This window comes from Sinocyclocheilus rhinocerous, unplaced genomic scaffold, assembly GCF_001515625.1.
Source record: "Sinocyclocheilus rhinocerous isolate Xijiao unplaced genomic scaffold, SAMN03320098_v1.1 scaffold851, whole genome shotgun sequence".
Classification (NCBI taxonomy): domain Eukaryota; kingdom Metazoa; phylum Chordata; class Actinopteri; order Cypriniformes; family Cyprinidae; genus Sinocyclocheilus; species Sinocyclocheilus rhinocerous.
In genome coordinates this window covers 1-25,888 of record NW_015624573.1, presented here as the reverse complement: position 1 = coordinate 25,888, position 25,888 = coordinate 1, and the positions used below count along the sequence as shown (strand labels likewise).

Genomic DNA, 25,888 nt, shown 5'->3' with positions numbered 1-25,888 from the left:
TCCTATAGCCTGTTATCTATCTATCTATCTATCTATCTATCTATCTATCTAGATAATATGTATAGCCAATGTATTAATTTAAATAACGCAATAAAAAGTCACATATATATCCTGAAAGCAATCATTTTACCTCCTCCTTGTATATGTGCTGCTTGGATCAGGTTCTGACTTTAGTATGACACGCCGATCCTCAACCAGACAGTTCAGTTATTCATGGGGATTTATCTTTGCACATCTCTCGGCGCGCACGCGGTGAATAGCTGTTTAATAAAAGTGTCGGGCTCGTCCTACAGATGACGTGACTTTACGAGGCGACGCACGATAAAACCGCTGTCACCTTATGAAGTCTGAACGCGCGCGCATCCCCCCCAATAATCGGTAATTAAAGCATCGCCGGACGTCACAGGTGACAGCACGCGAGCTCTTTAGCCGCGCCGAGATGCAAAAAACTATAAAGCAACGTCACAAATGACGAATTACACAATTATTCTTAAATGGCTGGCGTTTTGAGCTATATGCAAAGCCATTTGGCACCTTAAACGTGAGTTATTATTCTTCAAAGCAAGCTATACTTAAATGATAAAGTGATAATCAATTCCTTTGACTATGATGCCTCGCTTGGAGCCTGGGGGGAAAACTACTGATCACTTCTATTGGTCTGCAAATGATGGTACTTACAGCATGACAGATGGCTGGCAGGAGCGCTGTGTGACTTCAGAAAGGTTTATAATGTCTGAAACAGGCTGCCATTCGGGCCCAGTCAGGCAGCAGAGGAATGGGCCAATATTTCTGAGTGAAGTGGCATTTTAGCTGTATTTATCTGAGGATCTCTACACCAAAACCATAGGCACTAATAAAGAAGATGCTGTAATAGCTTTTGACTGGGTCCAGTCGCTCTGGATGGGGAATGAACTGTCCTTTGCTGAATTATTGTGGCCAAATGCCATTTGTACAGCCTGAAAAGTGGGGGCATTTATCCTGACTGTCAGTGCTTGGCCATAGCTCATAGTCCTGAATGATAACTCCCAACGCACAGTTGCCCCAATACTCGCATTTCATGCTCGGCGCTGAGAGGGGAACTAATGGATGGCACTGTCTGAAGGCAGATAATTTAGAGCATCTTCTGTCAAATCTTTAAAACACACGGCTCTACACAAGCCAGCGGACACAGTGGAGTGCATCCAGCAACACCACCCCTGTGCCTCCCTGCCACACTGGGCCACTGAACCAGGGAGATTCATTAGAAATGGCTTTTGAATTCTCAAAAAGCAGGCAGGGGTACGGGTATCAACTGATTTAACGCTGAATTTGGATAGTGTGTAGTTTAGTTTTAGTCTCTTTTGTCACAAATGGTTACATTTGTACGTACAAGAATACACGGTGAAGATGGTTTTTCCATGACATTTGCTAGTACCTTGGCAGATTAAGTAGATGTTTGTACTTACTCATATTAAAGTTCATCATTTACTCACCCAGTTCATCATTTACTCAACCTTATGCCACTCCAAACCTGTATGACTTTCTTTTTAATGGTAAGACTGTATATATATATATATATATATATACACATACAGTATATATATAGTTAACTATGATCCCTTACGCGATATATTGTGAAAAAGTTTAAGAGATTTAATTGGACATTTCATGTAATTTTACAGCAAAATGCAGGTAGGCCTAAATGTAAAATTTTTGGAAGTTAAAAATAAACCATCTATAATCTATAATTTACAGTAAAAAAAAATCAAAAAACAAATTGACAGCTCACATTGGATGGTTTTTCATTGAAATGTCATAATTACACTAGAAATGTACATTAAGGTTTTGTTGCATCTTATGTTGTTTAATTAATGTCTACTGCATTATTTTAGTATTGTCTGTTACCGTGATGGTGTTTTGTGTGTATGACACCGTGCACCTTCTAGATATATATACAGTAAGTATTTACCTCAGCTTGTGCTTGTAATGAACTTGGATTCATCATGTGGCGTTCTCTTTATCTGTTTATAAGTCCCCATGAAATCAAAATTAAAGTTTTTTGGGTGTTAGTATCAATATGTTAGTCTTAAGGTTATCTATAAGGCAGTGTGCTCCAAAACAGTGACAAAATTCGCATTTAGTAGATATAAGCATTCAAAGCTTGCAGTTCGTCACTTCCGCCAAAACGGCTCAAGATTTTTTTGACGTCACATCTTACTTCAGCTTCTCAAATTTCTGTCCAATCAAATGCTCTGTAGAATTCGAAGCGCCCGCCCCCTATAAAATAGACGCTGAAGGCGGGGCTGAAATCGGTCACTTGTCCACAGAATTAGTATTTTCTGTACAGTGAATGGCACGTAGTGCACTATATAGGGGACAGGGAACGATTCAAACAGTGTAAATATGCTTTCCATTGAGGAAAAAAAGAAGTCTGGTTTCGCGCTGTGTCACGCTAACCATCGCACCGCACACACACTCTGCTCCGGTCCAGAGACACGATAGCACGGAGCGGATCACATGCGCGAGTCGGCGCAGACCACAAAATGTATCGGAGCTATTTGAATTCTACACAGCATGCTATATTTTATAGCAATATGGATGAGATTGTGGCTGGCATACCCTGTCAAATGCGGCTTTACGGAGCTCAACGGCTCTGAACGGCTCTAGCCCAAGCTGTGATATAAACGCTAGCTATTGGCTATTTTAAAAAGGGGCGGGGCTGCTTGATATGTCCCGCCCTGTCTTCCTGTTTCAGTTAAAATGACGTCAACACAGAGTAACGCTGCGTGTTTCTAAGCATTTCAGGGGACCTTTAAGGTGTTGTTAGTAAATTATAAAGATTTTTTAAAAACTGATTTTAGTCATTTAATATTTTCAGTTAATTAATTACTGTTAAGTACTGACAACCACATCTGCCATTTTATTTACTGTAAATTTCGCAGATTTAAAGTCCAAACAACACTGGACTACAACTAGGCTATATTCATATGGACATAATAGAGTTGTTTTCAGAATACATTCTTTTGGGTAGTGCAGAAGAAAGAAAGAGCTACAGGTTGTAAATATAGAGTGTGGTGCCATAGAAAGCAATTTCTAGAAGTGTTGTAAACGAAGCCAGAAACTTAAGTTTAATATAAGTAAATCTAAAATCTTAATTTATTATTGTGTGCACATGCTGTTCTTGCCTGGTTGACTATGTGTATTACAAAAATTAGACAGCATCCAGGCACAAAGGGCATCTCAGGTTAATGAGAGCTAATGAAATGACCAGTCCAATTGAGTATTGATTATTGATAAAAGCTTATCATTGTCTAATAGACTCCTTATCTCTTTTTCAAACTAGAGCAGAAGTTCTGCATCTCCAATCCTGTTCATTTTGTTCTTATGGGATTCAGTTACGACTCTTTTACAAGCTGTTTTCTGTAGCACCACATGATATTTTACTATGGAGAAATGACTCTCCGCCTAGTGTTTTCTGTAGCCCATTCTCTACTGTCATTTTTATACAAAGATCCAGGTTGCTTTCCACATCACAGTGGTTAGTATGTTTTATTTATTCTCCACACAAGTTGATGCTGTAACAAGGAAGTACTCCATTACCTCTGTATTCGGTTTCTGAATGAATAGCCATTCTAGTATTATTCACTTTCTCTGAACGCTGCTCTTATCTTGCACTGTGCCCAGTAGGCCTCGTTAGTCACCATATGAGGTGAGTGGCCGGGTCATTATGGGAGGGAGGAATGACCTTCGACCTCCATGACCTCTTATCGATCTCTGGGCCTAGTGCAGCTGGGCCTCTCTGTTCTAATGCATAGGGGGAGGAATTTAAACACGACACGCACTGTACCATGTCGGCGTGCAGTTGGGGAGATCATTAATAACATGCATTTTTCCTGTACAACACTGACAAATCAACCGGACCGTGGAGCGGTAGGGAGTTTATGAACACAAACATGGGGCACCCGGAAAAAAGCAACAAAAGAGAATAGATAAAGAGCTGTAGATAAACAAAAGCCAATAAATCAATTTATCTGTCTGTCTGAGTTTTCAGTTGTTTGACATTTGATTGTTGTGCATTTGTGGACACCGTGATACTTCTTTCCCCAGTTTCTTTTAATAACCTCAGTAGCAAATGCCATGATATCTTAATCACAAGAACAGCTTTCTTGTGATTAAGATATCATGGCATTTGCTACTGAGGTTATTCAGCGCACTTCATAATCTATTCATCACTTCATCAGCCACCAAAAGTCAAACAACTGTGTATTAATTTAACTTGCTTATTTTTTTTATGTGAGTAAATGCTCAAATATTTGACCTTTATCTTATTATATTCATCTTCACATATAAAATCTTATACTATTACAATTGTTATTACAACAATATAAAAAAAGAAACTTGAATATATTTTAAAATCTAATTTATTCCTGTTTTTCAGTCATTTATAGCCATTATTCCAGTCTTCAGTGTCTCATTTATCCTTCAGAAATCATTCCAATATGATGATTTGCAAAAAAATAAAATAAATCATCAATACAGAAAACTGTTGTGCATTTGTGGACACCGTGATACTTTTTCCCCCAGTTTCTTTTAACTGCAGTTATTTGAAAAATAAATCTTTTGTAAACTGTAAAAATGATTTTTCAAAGTTGTAAACAAAATAAATAATTTTACAAGAAAAAACTATTTCATTCTTTTTGCTTAAGAATTTTGTTTAATTCATTGTGGTACTTGCCATTTCTTTATTATTTGTAAATTGAAAATTGTTTCTATGCTGATGTTTTTTCTGTGTAAAATTATGAATATATTTAATGTCACTTTTGATAAATTTATATATATATATACTATTAATAATTATAACAATAGTAATATAAAATGTATAAATTACACATTTATTGGCTGATTTATACGCCTTTAGTGTCTGTTTTTTCACTTTCTGTTTCTCCCTTTGACTCTTATTCTTTTTGTTCTGGTGTTATGTGAGGCTTCTTTTCTGTTTTTCTTTGGCTCTATCACACCGGCTCTTTCTCTTTTCTAGATCCTATCACTCCTTACACTTTCACAGCTCTTCTTCTTCTTTACATCTTCCTGACAGCACACACATATGCACTTTTCTTCACCTTGATCTTTGGTCCAGTGAAGACTACAACAGCCTGTAAAGAATGGGCTTTGTGGTTTTCTAAAAAAAAAAAAAGTAGGCCACATGGGGGAAGTATGCTGCTAATGTAAGCATGTAATAGTTTTCTATAAATAATCGAATGACAACATGGGCGCAATGGCATCTAGGGACTGTAAAAGAATATGTAACCAATTTTAGTGCTATTAAAGCGAAATAGAGAACAAAATATATAAGAGGTCGAGGGAAAGGTTTCATTTGGAGCCAGGGAATAAGGGCTTTATGGCAGCATAGGATATAGTCACTGCCATTGAGAACAGAAAAGAAAGAAGGGTCTTAACACTGAACGAATTAGAGCAGAATTAGAACATTGAGAATTGAAGCAGAGGGAAAAATGTGCAGTGCATAAAATCAATCGGTCGATAATTGGCTCACTTCTCATGTGTGTGCATGTTGGGTGGCCATATATCTTCTCCTAGGAGCACTGATTTGATTTGCACTTATGTTTTTACAAATAATCAATGCTTCATTTTGACCGCATAACAGATTGTGTCTCGTATAGTACACTTTCATCTGGAGAGAGTGACAGCTTGAAATTGACACACAACAAGAGAAATATTATTAAGCATGGCCTGGATTCACTCCTGGGTTTGTGAAAACAATATCAAGATTTTAAGCCTGTATTATACCTGTTGCTTTGTATAGATTAGTTTTGGTTTCAGAAATACTTAATATACTGTAAGAAAATACACAATTACAAAGATTAGTTATCGTCATAGTCATCTATGCTTATTGTCATCATCATCCAGCTAGTCATCATTATCATCACCTATTAGGGCTATCATCATCATTTATTCTCAATATAAAAGAAGGTAATTAAAATAAGTGCCTCTGTCTGATTCGTACACCCATGTCTGTACTCAGTAATATTTATTTGCTAATTTTAGATATACATACTTAGCATCTAACCTATGACATGTCATATCTTTCATAAAGCTGTTAAATACATTCTTCAGTGGTTGCGTGTGTGTGTATTTGATAGTTATAGCAAGGGAAGAGAACAGCATTTAAATTTGTTTGCCATTGATTTGTGGTCCATGTGGGGCTAGACTGATATTTATGGGAAGAAAATGCCCCTCTGCCCCCAGGACTCTGGTACAAATCAGATGTGAGATCCAATATGGCCGTCATGAAGAACAGATGATGTGAGGTGAATAAAAAGAGTCTCATCTCAAATGGATTTGTGTGGTGACATTAACAAGGGCTTTTAATCTTTAATTCAAGATTAATTCTATTCTCCTCTATATCTCATTCGATTTTTCTATTAAGCCGTACAAGTGTAGTAGGCTTTATTTAGCCAGTTTCATTTTTAGTATAAGATCCCTGTGAATGTCAGTCATGAGTACTTTTCCATAGAAGTCTGTCGCTGTCTTTTATTTCTGTCTTTCTCCTATCTCATCATCATCCAGTCTGTCTGGAATGACATGAAGAAACAGAACAAACCAAGACAGACTAAATCCAGAAGAACTGTGGCAACGTCTCTGGAGATCTTTATTCTCTGTGTCCATGCTGATAGCATCTCATTCACTCTGTGTTTGAGGTTTAGATTTTATCTTGACAGGCTGGCTGACAAATAGAAGTCATCCTACACCTGCACTGGGAATCTGTACTGGTGTTCTGGACAAGCGTATTTGTCTATAATGTCACTGGGCTGCTGATGAGGTTAACATGTTGATCATGAAAATATATAAATAAACTATTTTTTAAAATAAAATAAAAATAAATAAATTAATGATTGAATGAATACATTTAAGATATTTAAAATTGTAAATTGTATTTAACACAGCAAAATAATGTGTATACTAAATTAATATAAATATTTTTTAAATTCATAAATTCATGATATATGTTTGTGTGTGTGTGTGTGTGTGTATATATATATATATATATATCATATGTCGCTATATTTAATATCCTTATTTACATTTATTTATTGTCTACAATATTTCTTATTATTCTTGTTTATATTGTTATATAAATATAATTTAATATATTTTTATGTGTGTGTAAATAGGCCTGTAGACCTGTAAAGAATGGGGTCTAAAGAATGTGTGTGTGTGTGTGTGTGTGTGTGTGTGTGAGTGTGCATCACCATGTTAGCTCTGTTTCTGATAAAACACACTTTAGCGCCACTCACTAACCATTTTACTTTGAAAGTGTCACAAAACATGCAAGATGCAATGTAACACAGAATTTGCAGAAATGTCACCACAGGTGGATTTTTCCAATTATCCTTGTTTGAAATGTAGCCAACGATAGTTTAAAAACAGCTTGTGTTCTTTTACTTCTAAAACAAAGTTGAATCTTCATCTTGTTAACATCTGTGTACAACACCAGTGGTGGCCAAAATTATTAGAACACTAGTATTTTCACCAGCTACAAAATTATTTTAAGTCAGTTATTTCTATCTTTTGCTGTAGTGTGTCAGTAGGAAATATCAGTTTACATTTCCAAACATTAATTTTGCCATTAATTATAATAATCCAGTGAGATTTTTGTTTGCACAAGGAGTCTGACCACAGCCAGTGCTCCACACAGAGATCTGATCTCATCATCATCCAGTCTGTCTGGAATGACATGAAGAAACAGAACAAACCAAGACAGACTAAATCCAGAAGAACTGTGGCAACGTCTCTGATGCTTCAAGAAACCTACCTGCAAAGCTACCTGAAAAACTATGTGCAAGTGTACCTAGGGAAAACACTATATATGTATAAAATATAATGATATTCATAATACTATAATAATAGAATAGAATAGAATAGAATGATATTTAAATCTATGATATTCCCTATGAAGATCCCTTTCCTGAGCATGACAGCTGCTATTAGCTTTAGTACTCATTTTAATTAAAATGCATATTTAATAGCTAATGACAATAATACAATTAATAATGTTGAAGTATTTATATGCAAGCTTGTATCTGAGGACATGACAATGAAATTAAAGCTCCTATAAATTACCCATTTTAATTACTGTACTCGGTTTGTTAGATTAATCCGCCCCATTACGACGCGTCTCTCTGTTTCCTCTAGTCAGGAAAGGTCGGTTGCTATGGCCACATTTATGTGTTCATAAGTGGCCCTGAGTGACTGCTCACCATCTCGGCTCCAAACAACGAGCAATAATCAGCTCATTAAAGAGCTTCCCCCCTCCCCTCGTACCCCCACACTCATCTAAATAACAAATAACAAGCTCACTCTCCATTCCGCCTCCTTCTCCTCCCCCCCCTAAACCACATCTCATAGAAATGTATTTATATCTCTATATCTACAATCGTTGCTGTGAGTGGGGAAAGAAAGGGAGAGGAAAAAGTGGGTTCTGTCAGAAGTGGTGGGGAAGAGTGTGAAAGTAGCCGATTTTCTTAATACATCCCCTGGGAGCAGATAAGTCTATCAATCTGTTAGATTGGAAAGCCATTAGGTGCCCTGGTTTATGCGTCTCAAGCTGTTAAAGCAGAGCAGATTGATTGTTGAGCCTTTGATGGGATATGCTGATCTAATCTCACTGTGCTTCAGTTTGCAATAAATTACACAATTCATTTCCCCCCATTTAGGGGAAGAAAATGACACCTCCAGGCACGCCTGGCCTCTCCGGGCGAAACAGCACACAGAAGCTATTTTATGGCGCCATTTAGCCAGCAAGCTTTCAGCCAACCAGGCCAACCATCTCTCGCTCGTTCTCTCTCTCTCTCTCTGCTCTCCTTACCAAAAAATCGAAGCATAATCAAGGTGTATGTTTAGAAAATTTATTGTTATAATTTCCACCCATAATCTCCTCCATTTTCCTGCAGCCAGAATGACATAGATCATCATCTGGGGGAAAAAAGGGAAAATGGATAGCAGTTTAAAATTTATCGGTCTTTGATTCTCAATTATAGGTGTTTATGACTTCATCCGTCTTCAGCCACCTCAACCTTTTCCATTATGGTGGAATATTATTTGTACGGAATCCATTAAATTCACAAGGCAGGACTCTAATGGCGGGGCTGCAGTGCTTTGCAGAGGGAAAAGTTTTTTGAAAGGTTAGCTTTAGCAAAAGCGCTGCTGTTATGACACCAGAAATTGCTTTATTGATGGGCTTCCTCAGAGCCTGAGCATTTGGGCCATTTGTAACGGGCTCCATATCTCTATCTCCCCTCAGACACTGATGAGAAGCCACTGCTGCCTCAACCCGATCACAGCACTGTAATGACACACAGTCAGAACGCTTGGCCCAAGAACGCTCACACCTGGCTTTTCTACGGAAGGCACCACCTGTGTGTGTGAGTGTGTGTGTGTGTGTGTGTGTGTGTGTGTGTATTGATGGGCTTCTTCAGAGCCTGAGCATTTGGGCCATTTGTAACGGGCTCCATATCTCTATCTCCCCTCAGACACTGATGAGAAGCCACTGCTGCCTCAACCCGATCACAGCACTGTAATGACACACAGTCAGAACGCTTGGCCCAAGAACGCTCACACCTGGCTATTCTATGGAAGGAATCACCTGTGTGTGTGTGTGAACCTGGACAGGTGCTGCAAAGCCATTCCACAGATTCAGCCATGTCAGAAAGAATGAATGGGGTCTTTTAGTTCTTGGTTGGCACAAGGAAGACACAGATCATTGCATCAATGTAGGACACTGAGGGTCAGGGAAACCTGTTGAACATCTCTGTACCTGTAAGCAACATTTACGGTTCACGAGGTGTTACATCAGATACCACATTCTTGAATCTCCTACCTTAAACACACATCTCCACAACCGTTCATGTAATTAAATTGCCTTTTCTATTCTTTATCAGTCTTTAAAGGGCTAGTTCACCAAAAATAAACTGAAGAATTGTTTTTGTCCATACAGTGAGTCAGTGGGGTTCAAAACAAAATTCAACAACAAAAAAAGTATCCTTACTATCCTATGAGCGTGGACGGACAACCATGGTCCTGATGGACGTGAACTGACCTGTGACCCACTTGGCAAGAGCTTCCTCTCACCCTCAAAGTGACAATGAATTCTGCCCTTTTCTCCGCGCCCAATGAGCATATAAAAGCAGCTCTCTGATACTTGGCTAATCATGCTGTAACTCAGAGCCTCTAACTATCTCTAAGCCAATCAATAGCTTCGCCATCCCAATTAAGGTGGGCCAGGTCAGGGCCAGGCCACAGTCAGTCCTATACAACTTAAATGCCATGTTTAAATCCATTGTGTGTATTACAGTGAGACGAGCAGCCTGACCTTCAAGCTTTTAATGCCTCGTTTCAATAGTGCCGGACATTAATGCACTGGGAGAGAGCATGTGGTCATTTCGTACAAGTCGGTTAAACAGATCAGGGTTTCGACTAAGTGTGCTAATAATGCTGCTTAGAAACCCTTTTTTAGCTTATTTACATTCATGCATTTGGCATATATACTGTTATAGAAAGCAACTTAAGGTGCATTCAAGCTATACAATTTATTAGTGTGGCATTATTGAAGTCTCTTATAATGATCAGTCCATCTAAATCTGTAATAAATCTATATCAATTAGGCTAATATATCTACATCTATCTACAATAAATCTGGTGATGCCCAATTTAAATACAATTATCAAAACAGACCTTTAAAAAGAATTAGCATGAACATGATTATTTAATATGTTTATAGTGATGTCATAGTGACCAAACACATTGGCATAAGATCCAACAGGCGTCCTACAATCCAAGAGTTAAAGGTTTAGAATACCTCCTCGCCCATTTTTCACCGTGTGGTGCTTTTCGATATTATACTCATGTCTTTTATCACAATTTCGACCAGACGAGAGAAACTCACAAGATATCAAAACAAAAATCTATATATAATACGTGGGCAATTACAGCGCGAAGTTAGCGGCGTCGGGTCATTGTCGCGCGGCGCGCTTTTCTCATCTCCCGGGGTCGTTAGACGATGATGGATGTAAACCTATAAAGTATCTAAACTGGACCTTTTAACAAACCATGAGCAATACTATCATTTCTTTAATAGAACCTGCTGACCGTGTCATTCCATTCTGCCATTCGTCATTTTCCCGGTGAAATAATCAATAACTCCACGCTCTGAAATAAATAATCTAAAAGTCAGGGAACATTATATCTTCCCACCAGGCAGAAAGACACAAAGAGCCGGGACTAAGACTAATATGAAATATCTACACACAGCCTACATGGCACAAGCCCCCAATAAAGGCATGCAGCGAACACTGATTCTAACAGGTTTGTGTGTAGCAACATTCACGGATACAATTCTTTGTGTGAACCATTTGTGCGCTGTTTACACTGAATGAATTAGGCCTGCCTTAGACCCTCTAAATCTCATTATTGTTTTGGTAATAAAATATCTGTTTTTTTTCCCATGTAAGGTAGGCTACTAGAAAAAAAAGCCTTGTGTTTATAACATGCCTATGTATTTTTGTAGAGGGGGGCTGCCATCAAAAATCTCTCTTTTTTCATTTTTGAGAGATATTTATAGTAATTGTAATTCCAAATAATTAATAAAACAATCTTACAAATAATGACAACTTTGCATAGAAATGTATCTGTACATGAGTAACATCATTGACCATTTAACCTAACACCTGATGGCGCTAGGGAACGATTTAGTTGATCGTATATTTTGATGATAAACATGCAATGAAAGTACACATATAAATGATCAAAAGACTGTTTTAACTGTTGCATAGTATATTTTACTTGGTCTACACTTTATTTTGTCTGATATAATAAGCGTCTTACAAATAATTTAGGCTGCTTTAAATCAAACCGACTCGTTGTCTTTGGACAATGTCTTCACTATCCTATAATTAAATGTTAGCCTACTATTTTGACATAATAAGACTAATCCTATTTACATTAAAAATAACATTGGTATTTAGAAAGCCATGGTCTGTTTTGTTTCATGTCACCACTTTAGAAATCAAAGTTAAACTAGAAAAATCTGGATCACGTGTCAGCTTAATTTTAACAGCAATCAATAATATCATAATCAGATGTGACAGCAGTTTTGATTAAGTTGTAACTCCCATGCATTTGCACTTTAAATATGATATTACTATAATAATAATAATAATAATGCTATTGTTATCATATTCACCGTTTTATCTCCAAGAGTAAATTACTCTGTCGATCTAGCTATATTGTCAAAGTGCTTGAATCATTTTAGTCATTTTACAGCAACAAGATGGATTTTATTGGTTTGCTGACTTGGCTAACTGTCTGTTTTTAAGCATGCAGTAATTCTTTATAACCCGTAGAGGACGCCCTAGCCTTGTTAAATCAATGACTTGTGGCGTCCAATTCACGTATGGAATCAAAATGATCGTTTTCACACGACTACACCAACAAGAAACGGTTTTGATTAAAGACGGACAACGCTGGGAACTTGAGTATAGTCCATGTGTTCACTGATGTTTTTAAAGTGACGATATGTTGCTCCCGAGCAAACTCAACATTTAGTGGCACCAAAAATATGACCTCATGACCTCCTGGTTTAATTTTTCTTTGCTAAGATTGTGTTTTGTTTTGTAGTTTTTTTTTTATTGTGTTAAACTGTAAAGTAATACTTAACTTTAAAACAAACGAATGCAATGAAGTTCATAATCCATTCATATTTAGAACTCTGCGCATATCGATGGTAAAGAGTTACAAAAGTAACAGATGGATTGAACATTTAAACTGGTTGCAATGAGAACGTACTAAATATTTGAGTTTAAAACAGTAATGCTTATAAAGAATGGATGGATGGACGATTTTAATGAAACAACCTAATGATTTCAACTTTTTTTAAAAAAATAGGCTACTTATAAAGGCTGGCAGGGCAAGCTTTAAAAATAAAAAACTACGCCTGATTTTAGAGAGAAAAAAAATTATCTGAAAGAGATTTACCAGTATATGGACACTGTATTCGCGTTATGCTTTACATGTAAAAAGAAACAAAATAGTTTTCCATATTGTTTACAGTATTATATTCAAAAGGGTTTCATACAATATTACAATTTTAATATAGCAACTACAAATGCATTTTAAGTATAGCTACTTGTACAAATTATTAGGGTTGGACTTATGCTTTAGTTTATTTGTTTTATATACTATGCGAAAAAAAGAAAAACAAATTTTCTTGCAACATCGACACTTTTTCAAATTTATTTGTGCAATTCCATATCTTTGTCCCTAACTGCAGTTGTGCACGCCTGTGTATCAAGGGTTTTTTCCCAAATAAATGTAGAACGTCTGTAATCGACTTTTTAGAGATGCACTGATAAAAAGTCAACTGTAACTTTGCAATGCTCGTGGCCTAAACCACCTTTTCGCTATTGCCTTCATCTGCGCACCGCTTGAACTAAATCCTTGGTCCTTTGTGTTAATGGTCCGTCCTCATTTACCACCTAATTGGACTATATAAGACCAATAACAGGAGAGAACTCTCAGCCCAGCAGCCAACGCGAAGAGTCTGGGAGGCCCCTCCTCTCTCCAGACTCTCCACTTCCCATCTCTCCCTTCATCCCATTTGCTATTGTACGTGCCCAATCGCCGTATACTTTCTGCATTTAACTCGGGTGACATTTTTATTTCATCATTAGCATCTGGCGCCAGACAGACGCGGTGAGCATCATTTTCACCAAGGAACTCTCGGAAGATGATCAGCAAGATTAATATTGTTTATCTCGCTCCGCATTATTGTCTTTCGTTTTAACGTCAGTGCTGACCGTAAACAACCGCGTTTAAGTTCCCACTACTGGAAGAGTTTACCAAGGACCTTCAAACTGTTAACAGATTTTAAAAAAATACTTTTAGCGATTTTCAAAATATATTATAAGTCCGAATTTCAAACCAACATGCCCGAAACAACCCAGGATACATGTGCTTCGGCGAAAGACTCTCCATTTTTCATTAAAAATCTTCTTAATTCTGACAGTAAGCCGTCAAAGCCTAAGCCTATTTTGGCATCAACTAAAGCAGGACTTGATGGCAGCTTCTCGCTCTCTCAGGTTGGGGAATTAAACTTTCCTCGCTTTGAGTTGCCGACCCACCGCTTTGCGTTACCGGCTTACCTTGAGCGTGCCTCGGCGTGGTGGTACCCGTACACGCTCAGTGCATCTGCGCATCTTCACAGAACAGAAGGTAAGGTTTGAGCTCTCATGACTGCTTTTTGTGTAGCGTGCATTGATTTATCATAAATAATAGCGTGGTTCTGATAACAAATGTTGGTGCATACGTATGCAATGTTAATTAGATCCAAGTGAGCCCATAGTTTGAAAAGTGTTTCCGGACATATTATAAATAATATAAGCATACAGGTAGCAATTTGCATACGCTGTTTACGTTCTTTAAATATAAAATTGTAATTTTTGAAATGGTCTTTCTTTTAAAATGCGATGCTTAAGTTTGAAAACACTGAGATTTGGACAGTACAATCCACACTCGTTTGCACCTGTCATGTGGCAAAGTGACGCGACCTGTGAAACTTGATATGAATATGTTTCTGAAAGAAAACGAATACTAATTTGAGCTCTCCTACTGTAGCAGCACAGAAAGCGAGAGCCTCCTCACCGATCACAGGCACCGACCGAGATTCACCTGAGCTCGTGCTCAAATCAGACCCGGACGCCAAGGACGATGAAGACGACAACAAAAGTGGAGACGAGATCGTCCTCGAGGAGAGCGACACTGAAGAGGGTAAAAAAGAAGGCGGCTTGGACGACTGGAAGAAGAGCGATGACGGCGCGGACAAGAAACCTTGCCGGAAAAAGAAAACTCGCACGGTGTTTTCGCGGAGTCAGGTGTTCCAGCTGGAGTCCACCTTCGACATGAAACGCTACCTCAGCAGCTCAGAGCGCGCGGGCCTTGCTGCCTCCCTTCACCTCACAGAGACCCAAGTCAAAATCTGGTTTCAGAACCGCAGAAACAAATGGAAACGTCAGCTGGCCGCAGAGCTAGAGGCCGCCAATCTAAGCCACGCAGCGGCGCAAAGGATTGTGAGAGTACCCATCCTGTACCACGAGAACTCGGCCTCTGAGAGCTCCAACACAGCGGGCAACGTGCCCGTAAGCCAGCCGCTGCTCACTTTCCCTCATCCGGTTTACTACTCGCATCCCATCGTCACCTCCGTGCCCCTCCTCAGACCGGTTTGAGGACGAGGGACGACTTTTCTATGTAACTATGTAACTAAAACGATTTTACAAAGACTTGGAAGAGGGAAAGAGAACAGGGGGAAATGAAACAAAGAGACGAATTATTTTTGTTTAGAAAATAATTAAAAAAGAAAGAAAAGAAAAAAAATGTACAAAGACGCACTATCATGCATTTGAGCCCTACATTTTTTTTTAAATATAACTCATAAAAATACCCATAAAACTACACATGAATAAGACGAATGTTTAGAGGCCTACATTTCTAATGTTGATGTTGGTTGGTGGTGAATTATAATGACTTCGTTAATTTACTGTCATTATTATTATTATTATTATTATAACTGCTATGGTTTATCTATGAATATCACAGATCAACTTGTTACCAAGTCAAAGGAAAGGTTTTATACACATGGTTCAATTTCTTTATAGCCCAGGAAAAAAAATCACACAACCCTAAACACGGATGTGCAATACTACTGTGTATGATCTATATATTAAGGCAAAATATTATTTTTGAAACTCTTTATTTTAGGCACATTTTCTTAACCAAACAGTTCTTCGGTTGAGAAGATAACAGCTGAAAACGATTTTGGTCCCGCGTTCAATGGACAATCATATGCTATACTGACAGAAGTTGCAGTTAAACTGAAAACACACAAACACGAAGAATAAAAACTTTTACTTTTGTCTATATTATTTACAGATGTATATGCACATGTACAGATATAACGAACCAAAATGAGGAAAGGTGTCATTTGTACAGTAATAGCTAAGTTTTTTTGTTTTTTTTTAACATTGTATTGCTAAATTCTGTTGTGAAATAAACGGAGACTATTAAAGTCTACATGTCTTGAGTGACTAACCTGACTTTGTGGCACGACTGTTGTGTTGAGGCGAATAACGAGAAGGCTTCTTTGATGTCTCACAATTTATAATGCTCATGTATAAATTTGGACATGTTGCATGACTAATGCACTCGCGTGAATAGTGATAAAACATGATTTTCAGGAAATAATATAGGCTATATACAAATTAAGAAATAAACATGGGAGACAAATCTGACATAGGCTAAGATCGCACAACCCCCATATCATACGTTTAGTTATAATTAGAGGAGGCTCGATGTGTGTATATAGCCTAACAATTTTAAAATTATATGGAAATAATTCTGTACATTTCAAAACATCGAAATATGCTTAAAGGGATGTTAATAAATTAATATATACATAATTTATTAATTAAATCATTAAGTGGGCTAATTAGTTTATTTATGAATAAACCATGTATTTTTTCAGTGCGCTTTGCTAAACATTAAAGAAAGTAAAATAATGTTAAAAATAAAATCATTATTTTTTTTAGTTACAACAATATGAAATAAAAAACGATGAGCTAATTTAACCATGCAGCAAAACCGGAATTGTTTCACTTACGCCTCAACAAGCTGAAATACCCATTACCATCTCAATTACAAGCAGGTGCACCATTAAATCTGGCGGATGTTTTGCAAAATCGCGTTGTCAATAAGACCGTAGAATTATCGGTGAGAGCTGGCGGAATTGCATTAAGAGTTTTACCGCTCATTGTGAGAGTAGCCTATGCGTGTGTGTGTGTGTGTGTGAGTGAGTGTGTGAGTGAGAGAGATAGAGGCGGAAGAGTAAAAACTGTGCTCATTTGTTATGCGTTGTATTTTAAGTGTATAAAAGCGCAGTAAACGCAAGTAATGAGTTTACTGCTGGTGCTGTGAAACGCGTGCAAAAATTGAAACACGACCCATTAAATGTAGCTACAAACCTTAAGCCAATGGAAAAAATATTATTGACTTGAGTGGAAGAGGTTAGACAACAACTAAATTATATAACAACAACATTAAAAAAAGATTAATAATAATATTATTATTATTATTATTATTAACCACACTGAAAAAAATGATTCATTGAATTTACTAAAATTATAACTAAAAGGTAAGTGGTTGCAATCAGTTTATTTTAGCTACATTTAAATAAACAAATTTAGTTGACTAACTTTCAACATTTTATTTTTATTTAAATGTAGCTAAAATAAATTGTTTGCAACCACTTACCTTAAAAAAAAATAGTATCATTTTTTTCCCAGTGCACAATAACAAAAATAACAACAAATAATTAACAACTCTTCTTTAAAACGATTCGTCTAAAATGCTCAGATACCTCAAATAATTAAAGGCTTAAGATTCGAGGCTTATTATTATTTTTTAGAAATATTTAAATGAATTAAATGAAGTTTAGCAGTTTGTCACAACAATTAGCCTACAGAAGTTCTACAGGCAACATGTTGGCTATTTCCGTCGTGCGTTTGAATATAAGCCTATTACTAAAACGAAATGTATAAAATGGTATAAACATGGACCAGTATCGAGAGAACTTTAATATGGGTCAGTCAGGCTCATCGACAAGCATTGGTCTTCCTATTACACTCTTCCTCTGTAAAGTCGAAATCAACTCTGCGTTGGGTCTGAGCACTCAGCCAAGAGTACATTCAAATACCGCCGCCTAATAATCATAACTCCTATATTGACGTGTAATATAATGCAAGCTCAGCACGAGCCCATTACCGTGAATTAATAGATCGCAGAGGCATTATCGCCTGTCGAGTATTGATCGGGTAACGTCTGTAAAATATTGTTTCCAATCAAGGGCATTGTTAACTGTTCTTTTTTTCCTGATGGCTTACTGATGACCTTGATCCACTGTCATAAACTGAAAAAATATATATAGCCTATCACTCGATAATTTCCATTTGACCATATCTTTATGCAAAGAAGGGGGGTGGGGTAAACAGATAAAAATGCTCTTTGCGCATTAACATAGAAGACAGAGAATAGCATATAGAAGAACAAGAGTTTGAACAAAGAGTGCATATAACCGATATTTAAACAATCCCCTCCCATAATTTGTTCACAAGTCATCTCTTTCTGGCTGTGATTATTCCTATTTGCGCAATAGTGTTTTCTTTGTGAATATGACGGGGTTGTCAGCTAATCAAAGCGTGGGCTATTCAAAACTGACGGAACGGTGATTTAACAATTTCGATAAAACACAATACGTTTAGTTAGCCGACCTCACATTTTCGAGCGGAAAGGATAGCAGCTCTCTGCGTCACAGGATGAGACTGACAAAATGGACTATCATCTGCCCTATTGAATTATCTTTCGCTGTGTAGGGGAAAATGTTTTTCAGCGCTCTGCAAAGCACATTTACCCACAATAGACGACGAGAACGTGAACTCAATCCCGTGTATAACGCTTGAGAGGGAGCGGGCCTATCTTTGCTCATTACTTTCTCGAAATGTTTTGGTGTTATTCAGGGAAAAGGATATCTTCTTTTTTGCCCCACCTTTCCCATTTGCCTTTGTGATTGAAAGCGAGCATCAGATTTTCATCAAAGTTATATTAAGTGAAACATAGGTTGCGGGGCAGCCTCTGATTGAAACAGTTTAAATTTTAATTGTGTTTTTAATTTGACATATAGTTGCGGAGAGGAATGACACCACAACGCCGAGGGGCGGTCGATTCGCTTAATTTCTCCCTTAGGGATTGATGAGTATATCAGAGCAGTAGATTGGAAACCCATTAAGACTCAATGGTTAGGTTGTTAATTGGATCTTGATGAATAGAAGCCCTTGGTTGAACTATACTGATCCAATCTTCTTGACTTTCTGTTTTCCAATAAATTACCCAATTCATTTCCAAGCCGTAGATTACATAAATTGTACACCTCCAGGGCTTGAGTTTCCCGCCTGCTTGCTTGCTTGCTTGCTCTCTCTCTCTCTCTCTCTCTCTCTCTCTCTCTCTCCAAAACCATTTGAGAAAAAATAAAAGACCAGCCTCAGAATCTAGAATGAAAATCGAAACATAATCAGCGTTTATACTTAGAAAATTTATTGATATAATTTTCTTTGGTAATTTCCTTATCTTAAAGTTGGACATGCCATATATCATAATACACACGTGTAAAGGGCCCTTTGTTTAATATTTATCGAAGCTTGATTTTCAGATCAAAGGCGTCCATGACTTCATCTGTCTTTCTAGCGGAAAGCATTTTTGCCAGAGCTCGATGTGTATGTTCGGTCATTACTGTCTGCCGCATGCACTGACAGCACGTGCAAAAACGCCTGTTCTGCCGGATTTGAAAGATGTTTAGCTTTGTGAACGCGTGACAGATTGTTCCACAATCGCTGGGTGTTCATCACGGTACACCTGTCTAGGTATTTGTGAAACACATAGATAAAAATTGCTCATAATCAATAACAGAAACAACTTTTTGGATTAAACGCGCCTAAACAGTACACACGCATTAATGCTCTTTTTCAAACCTATTTAAACAGCTTTTCATGAAAATTGTGATAATATCACTCCCTCCTCCCCAAACATGTAGAATATGTAATAGGTGTTTTTGTTTAATATGTCTAAACGGCCTTTAAGCCATCCTGCCTCGGCTGACGCTGACAGGCGCAGCGTATAAAACCGGCTCTTTAACGATCATTGCGGATTTCACGCCTTATGTGAATGCGCCATAAATCGTAGGGCCGCTGTGAACTAGACCCTCATATTTTACACACTAAATGGCTATATGTGGGCATATGGTCGCTCACAATAGGTCTCTTTAACAACCGTTCAAAACAGTTGCAGATTGTGACACTTCAACCATCGTTTCCGTCATCGTGTATATGGTGCACGTGTCGTACTTCCAGGGTCTTACTAGACCAAACTAACACCCATTGATATGTTTTCGTTCTAGCCATAGGTACACTGTAAACAGACGCTCTTCAAAATTAAGATTCCTCTGTGATAAATAAACACTCTGCTTATGGCTATGGATCTTTTAAGATAAAAAGTTCTTGCTAGTAGGTTATTTTTACTAAATCTATATTTTCCATCACAAAAATAATACATATATAATTATAAAAATTAAAAAAAAAAAAAAAGAAAGAAAGGAAAAGAAAATTGCAGCTGTTTTGAACTGGCATGGCCCAGTTAGTCTATGGTTGGGAGACTCATGTGTGCAGGGCATTATTCCCGACCTTTGAAATTTGTAGTCGGGATCGCTCAACCCTGGCTCCCTCTGGTCTATTAGGTGTCCGCGCGCTGTCACCACGACGAAGCCAGAGCATTATGATCAAATTAATTCTTAAACGGAGATAATGGACGTGGAATGAGTTTATTATTTTCAAGAAAAATGAGATAGGATCCATTATTAGTTCCTAGACTGTGTGTTGGATTATTTGACCAATTTGCCATTTATAGCACAAGACTAGTGGAATTTAAAACGACTGTTTAATAAGATATATGATTTTGAACTAAACCATGGATTCAGATGACTTGTGATTATGAGGTTGGTTATTGTTGTAGGCATGAACTTGAGAACTCCAAGCATGTGCTTGAGATGCCTAAAACTCTAGTCATGAACAAAGGCACCTCTATGGATCAGCAGCATAGTCGTCTGTGCAGTGGGTTTGTGTGAGGATCACAGTCCACAGTAAAACCTGTTTAAAAAGTGCTTCTGGATCACTTAAGCTCTTCATTGCATGGTCAAATATTGTGACAATCTTTTGAAACGGACAAACAAGCTTTATATTAAAGTTAGTGTTACACTTGTTTTAATTATAGTTCAGAGGCCTGTTCACATGAGCCTCCAATACAAGTAAAAATCTTAAGATCAATAAATGAATAAAAAATAAGCTCGTTATTTTTTTTACTATATATTTCAACTACTATTAGTAATGTAGTGAAATAAACCACTTTTTTTTAACAGTTATACAACAACTCTCCTTGAGTTACAAATATTACAGATTCAGTTCCTGAGGTGTTTGAAGGACTGAATAATTCTGCATAACCTTTTTTTTTTTTTTTACATTTATTGTTTATAATATATTACAACAAAATTACATAGGCTATTATCTATAAACATACTATTGTTTATCATAAGGTAATTTACAGTTAGCCAAAAAAACGTATTTGCACTGTTGCATTTTGACATCCTTTTCGCGTTAAAATGACTAAATTAGGCACTGTAGTATAATGTTTTGCACCAAGTTAATCTTCATCTAGCGCTCTGCACTTCTCGTGAGCCATTGACGAACTCAACCTTTATAAAATTTGAAATTTCCGGGCGCGCTTTGAGCGCGTGATTGGCCAGCGCCGGTCTTACCTACATGCAAATGAGGGCACGTTCCACCCGCCTTGAGACCAGAGCGCGTGGAAGTGGAGAGGAATGCATTCGAACACTTTTGAGCCCACGAAAAACAAGTTTTTTTGAACGTCCCAACAGCTTTAAAGAACCATTTTCAAATTTGAAGAAAACACTCTCTATAGCGGAACTTATTACTGCGTTGGCATTGTATCATTTTTAGAATTTTTTTTAACTGTTATGAGGCGAGAATGAATAATTCGGAGGACAGCGGAAGCAAGTGCTCGCCTGCCCCCATTTCAAGCTTCACGATCCAGTCCATTCTGGGCACCTCCAACGAGGGAGTCCGGTCAGCTGGAAAGGACAGCCCAAAAGCGCAGCCGAGGAAGCGGACGTTGTCCGTGTCATCGGAGGACGACTGCAGCGCCGGAGAGGACTCAGGCGACTGCTACTGCTCTGAGCCCGGTGTACCAGAGTCCTGCAACCCGCACCAGCCTCTGAACTTCTGCCTCGGTAAGTGCCGCTACCACCAGTATATCTTTGTATTTTTATTATGAGACAATCGTTACCACCTTGGTCAATATAGACATTTCTGATGTTGTGGTGTTTAGTAAAAAATTCACTTTTATAAAACGTCTCACTTCAGAAAGTATATAAAGCACTGAACTGTTTTTGTCACCATGGTGACTGTCTTGTAACGTTGTCACAATTGCCTCCACTGGATAAAACTCCAGTAGTGTTTTTATCCAATGTATTATCGCGCCTCGGTGAACAGGAGAAAGGTCAAATAATTAACCGATTTTAATCGAGTCTGCTAATTGATTATGCCGGGCTTTCAGAGGCAATGCTACATTTCGTCAATTGAGCGTTAAATGTAACACGATTTAATTAATATCGTGCACCAGTGCTAGTCATATTGTCTTGTTTATTTAACAGGGCACTTGTAACCTTTCAACAGTCGATCAAACAGTCAGAGTTCAAATTTAATGAACTCTTGTGTAAAGTATCGAGTAATGGCGATGTTTAGCCTAATAGAAAAACCCACCGAGTGAATTTGATGATGGACGAATATTTAAAGCACTTTTTGTGCCACACTAAAACTAAACGTGTTTGCAACCATTTATTGAATTCACACATTAGTTATGCATTTTGTTCACACAGAAGCACGAAAGCTTTATATAATTATTATTAATAGATCGGAAGGACTGTGTTTTTACAGCACAATTTGATAAGACGAAATTTTGTGTTGCATGGGTTGCAGGTGCCACAAAGGTACTTCTACCTGTGCAAGATGGGATCGACCGCCGGCCGCATTTGACACCATCCATACTACCGGATTACAAAGAGGAGCAGGAGCGAGCGTGTAGCCAAATGTCTCCCGTTTCTGAAGAGACACAACGTGATGGCCCGGACAAACAGAGCAGCTCCGCCAAGAAGAAGACGCGCACGGTTTTCTCTCGGAGTCAGGTTTATCAGCTCGAGTCCACGTTCGATATGAAACGCTATTTGAGCAGCTCCGAGAGAGCCTGTCTCGCCTCCAGCCTGCAGTTAACGGAGACACAAGTGAAAACGTGGTTTCAGAACCGGCGGAACAAATGGAAACGGCAGCTCTCTGCGGAACTGGAAGCTGCGAACATGGCGCACGCGTCAGCGCAGACTTTGGTTGGGATGCCCCTCGTTTTCAGAGAAAATTCGTTGCTCCGGGTGCCGGTTCCGAGGTCCATCGCTTTTCCTACCCCACTGTATTACCCTGGAAGTAATTTACCAGCTTTACCATTATACAATCTTTACAATAAGATTGAATATTAACTTTTGCGCACAACGAAAATTCCTTGCTAAAGGACGACACACTATTACACACTAAAACGTACAAATGTTTGACAAAATTCATGTCTATTTATACCTCTTTATTTGGTGAAACAAATATATTTCTTATTATGCAGCAATTAAACGAGTCTATGTGTAAAACACAAAAGCAACACGGTTCTGTACATGTCCTATAAAATACACCATGTGTATAATGATTATTTTGTACTTTTATTTACATTTCTGTCCCCAGATTAACCAGTTTTACACGTTATGAGGAGTGAAAACATTGAAATAAAAGTGTAACCAGTCGATTCTTGTCTCTAAAATGAAAACAACTGAGATTTGGAAAAAACACTTTTCCAATAATAATAATAATCATTTTTATTTATTGTATTGTATTTATTATTTATTGTAAAGAGAGGTCTATAAAATACAGAACGATTGACATTAACGATTTAATACCATCTTAAAAAACTGCAATGGCACATTTTGATGTGATGCCTTTTCTTCTAAACAACATTTTCCTAATATTTTGATTATTTCATGAGCAGTCTTCGAATGACCACAACAGCAGAAGGCCTTAATGAAATCAGTGAATGAAATGAATCTTTAGTATGGTTAAGTATATAAATACTATATATAGTGTGTACGTGTAATATATATATATATATATATTAGTGTGCTTATCATCTTAAGACAAACATTTGTGCTACATTGACACTGGGTCATGTAAAGTGTCCCCAGTTGATGCTTTCGCAATTATGGATAATTACATGTTGCTTGTCACACGAACACGCATAAAAACATTCTCGGAGACAAGCGGAACGTCAAAAGCGCAGCGGGGCCTCAGAGAAGCCGCAGTCAAGAATGACAGTGCTCGCGGTGCAATCTGATAAGATGCACCCGCTGTCAAATTACAAAGGGTGTAGTGGTGTCATGTTGCACTGATTCCATGTTCTCTATACCGGCCACGGAGAAAGTTCATTATCAACACACACAAGTACTTTTTTCCCGAAATGATGACAACAGTTTGAATGTCACCTCGAAATTTTCATTTTTACCGATTGCAGATTAAACCACGCAATTTTTTATGGATTTTGTAGGAAAATTTTATGTTGCGCACAAATAAACAGTTAAATATTGAGCAGTACATTTTAAATAAAATTGTAGTTACATTTTAATTTAAACATATCAATAAATACCTTCCTTCATTTTTTATAGGCTAGTTGGCGGATATGGTCTTAGAGAAAAAATGGCTCTTTTTAAATTTCATTATAGTTTTCTTTTAAATATTCGTACTTCGTAATTTGTACAGCCTGTTGTTTCGTTGGTTATATATTGGATATTATATTTTTATTGTCGAAATTTCCCCCCTCTTTGTATACCCGAAAATTGCAAATGGCCAAAAAAAAACAAAAAAAAACTGAAACATCAGTGACTTCCCTAAAGGCAGGATGAAGAGAAGCTCCTAGCTTGCTAGTAATACTGTTGTTGCTGTCTGTTTGATTGACAGCTCGGACCAGAGTTCAGACTGCGCATGACATACATGCAGCATAAATTTATGTGACATCCGTGTAAATTTCATCCTGTGGGTTTTCAGGGTTTTCTCACTGAGTAAAAGCGCATACACTTCCATTCACCGCTTCACACACCCATCTGTAGGTGAAATGGCAGGTGTGAATTACAAATTTTAATAGCACAGCAATGAAAATGATTTGAAGTGGTTTGAAGAGGTGGAAGACAGTGTGGAGCAGATTTGTTGAGATGATGTGTTGTGCCTCAGGATTCATCAAACTTGCCTGGCACAGCGAAAAGCAAGAGTAATTCAGTTTGGGATGTAATTTATGAGCAAGGTAATGGGCACTATATATAAAGTGGGGAGAGACAAAGAGAGTGAGAGAGCAATAGAAATACAGAGAGAGAGAGAGAGAGAGAGAGAAATGTTTTTCCATTCTTCTAATATCAGAACTGACATTGGTCTATTAATTTAAAAGCAGTTCTAAATCTAAAAAAATAAATAAAAACCTTCAGCACTGATCCTGTACATTCATGTCCCTGAAAAAACGTACACAAAAGACTTATAAAAGGTTTTTAAATAATACTGATGTCTGTGTCTGCATGCTGTCTATGGACTGTGTCCATATATTAGTTAATGATCTGTTTTCATTCTATGCATGGGTCTGTATTTAGTTGAAACAGCAGCTGGATGTCTAACCTCTTAATAATGAAGGAGTGCTGCAGGTTTGGATGGACATTTGCCATGATTGTCGCTCACTATACAAACAGCATCTAACAGAAGCTGCTTTTCTCTAAATGAATTTAAGAAAAACATAACAAGGTTTCTGATTGGCCCCTGAATCACTTATGACCTCCATGAGCGGCTGTACCTCCAGACTAATGGCTGAAATGAGGAGTTTGAGTTTGAACTGATTCTGGTTTCTATCAAATCTTAATGGAGAAGCCGAAGCCAAAATTATCTTTGGATCCCCCAGACAATAACTAAATATCAAAGCCACTTAGTAATTTCCAGATGCACACTGAGATAACTTTCAGTTGTATGACAGACTTTAACATTTCACTGATGCAGTGTTTTAGTGTATCATTCACAATAAATTGCATATATATATATATATATATATATAT

At 37.6% G+C, this 25,888-nt stretch overlaps 2 protein-coding genes across 2 annotated transcripts; both read left to right on the top strand.

The window, feature by feature from the left end:
• The first annotated feature begins 13,634 nt into the window (after window positions 1-13,634).
• On the top strand, window positions 13,635-15,967 carry hmx3a (H6 family homeobox 3a). The gene is made up of 2 exons (XM_016558651.1): window positions 13,635-14,262; window positions 14,665-15,967. The coding sequence occupies exons 1-2, from the start codon at window positions 13,977-13,979 to the stop codon at window positions 15,270-15,272; spliced, it is 894 nt and encodes a 297-aa protein (XP_016414137.1). The 5' UTR covers window positions 13,635-13,976; the 3' UTR covers window positions 15,273-15,967.
• A 5,720-nt stretch (window positions 15,968-21,687) lies between these two features.
• LOC107744816 (homeobox protein HMX2-like) lies at window positions 21,688-23,292 on the top strand. Its single transcript, XM_016558641.1, has 2 exons — window positions 21,688-21,949; window positions 22,698-23,292. The coding sequence occupies exons 1-2, from the start codon at window positions 21,688-21,690 to the stop codon at window positions 23,243-23,245; spliced, it is 810 nt and encodes a 269-aa protein (XP_016414127.1). The 3' UTR covers window positions 23,246-23,292.
• The last annotated feature ends 2,596 nt before the right edge of the window (window positions 23,293-25,888 follow it).

Excerpts from the sequence above, each read along its gene's own strand:
- LOC107744816 (XM_016558641.1), top strand. The coding sequence starts at position 21,688 with ATGAATAATTCGGAGGACAGCGGAAGCAAGTGCTCGCCTGCCCCCATT. Across the intron at positions 21,950-22,697 it reads GCCTCTGAACTTCTGCCTCG|GTGCCACAAAGGTACTTCTA; the intron begins GTAAGTGCCGCT and ends CATGGGTTGCAG.
- hmx3a (XM_016558651.1), top strand. The coding sequence starts at position 13,977 with ATGCCCGAAACAACCCAGGATACATGTGCTTCGGCGAAAGACTCTCCA. Across the intron at positions 14,263-14,664 it reads GCATCTTCACAGAACAGAAG|CAGCACAGAAAGCGAGAGCC; the intron begins GTAAGGTTTGAG and ends CTCCTACTGTAG.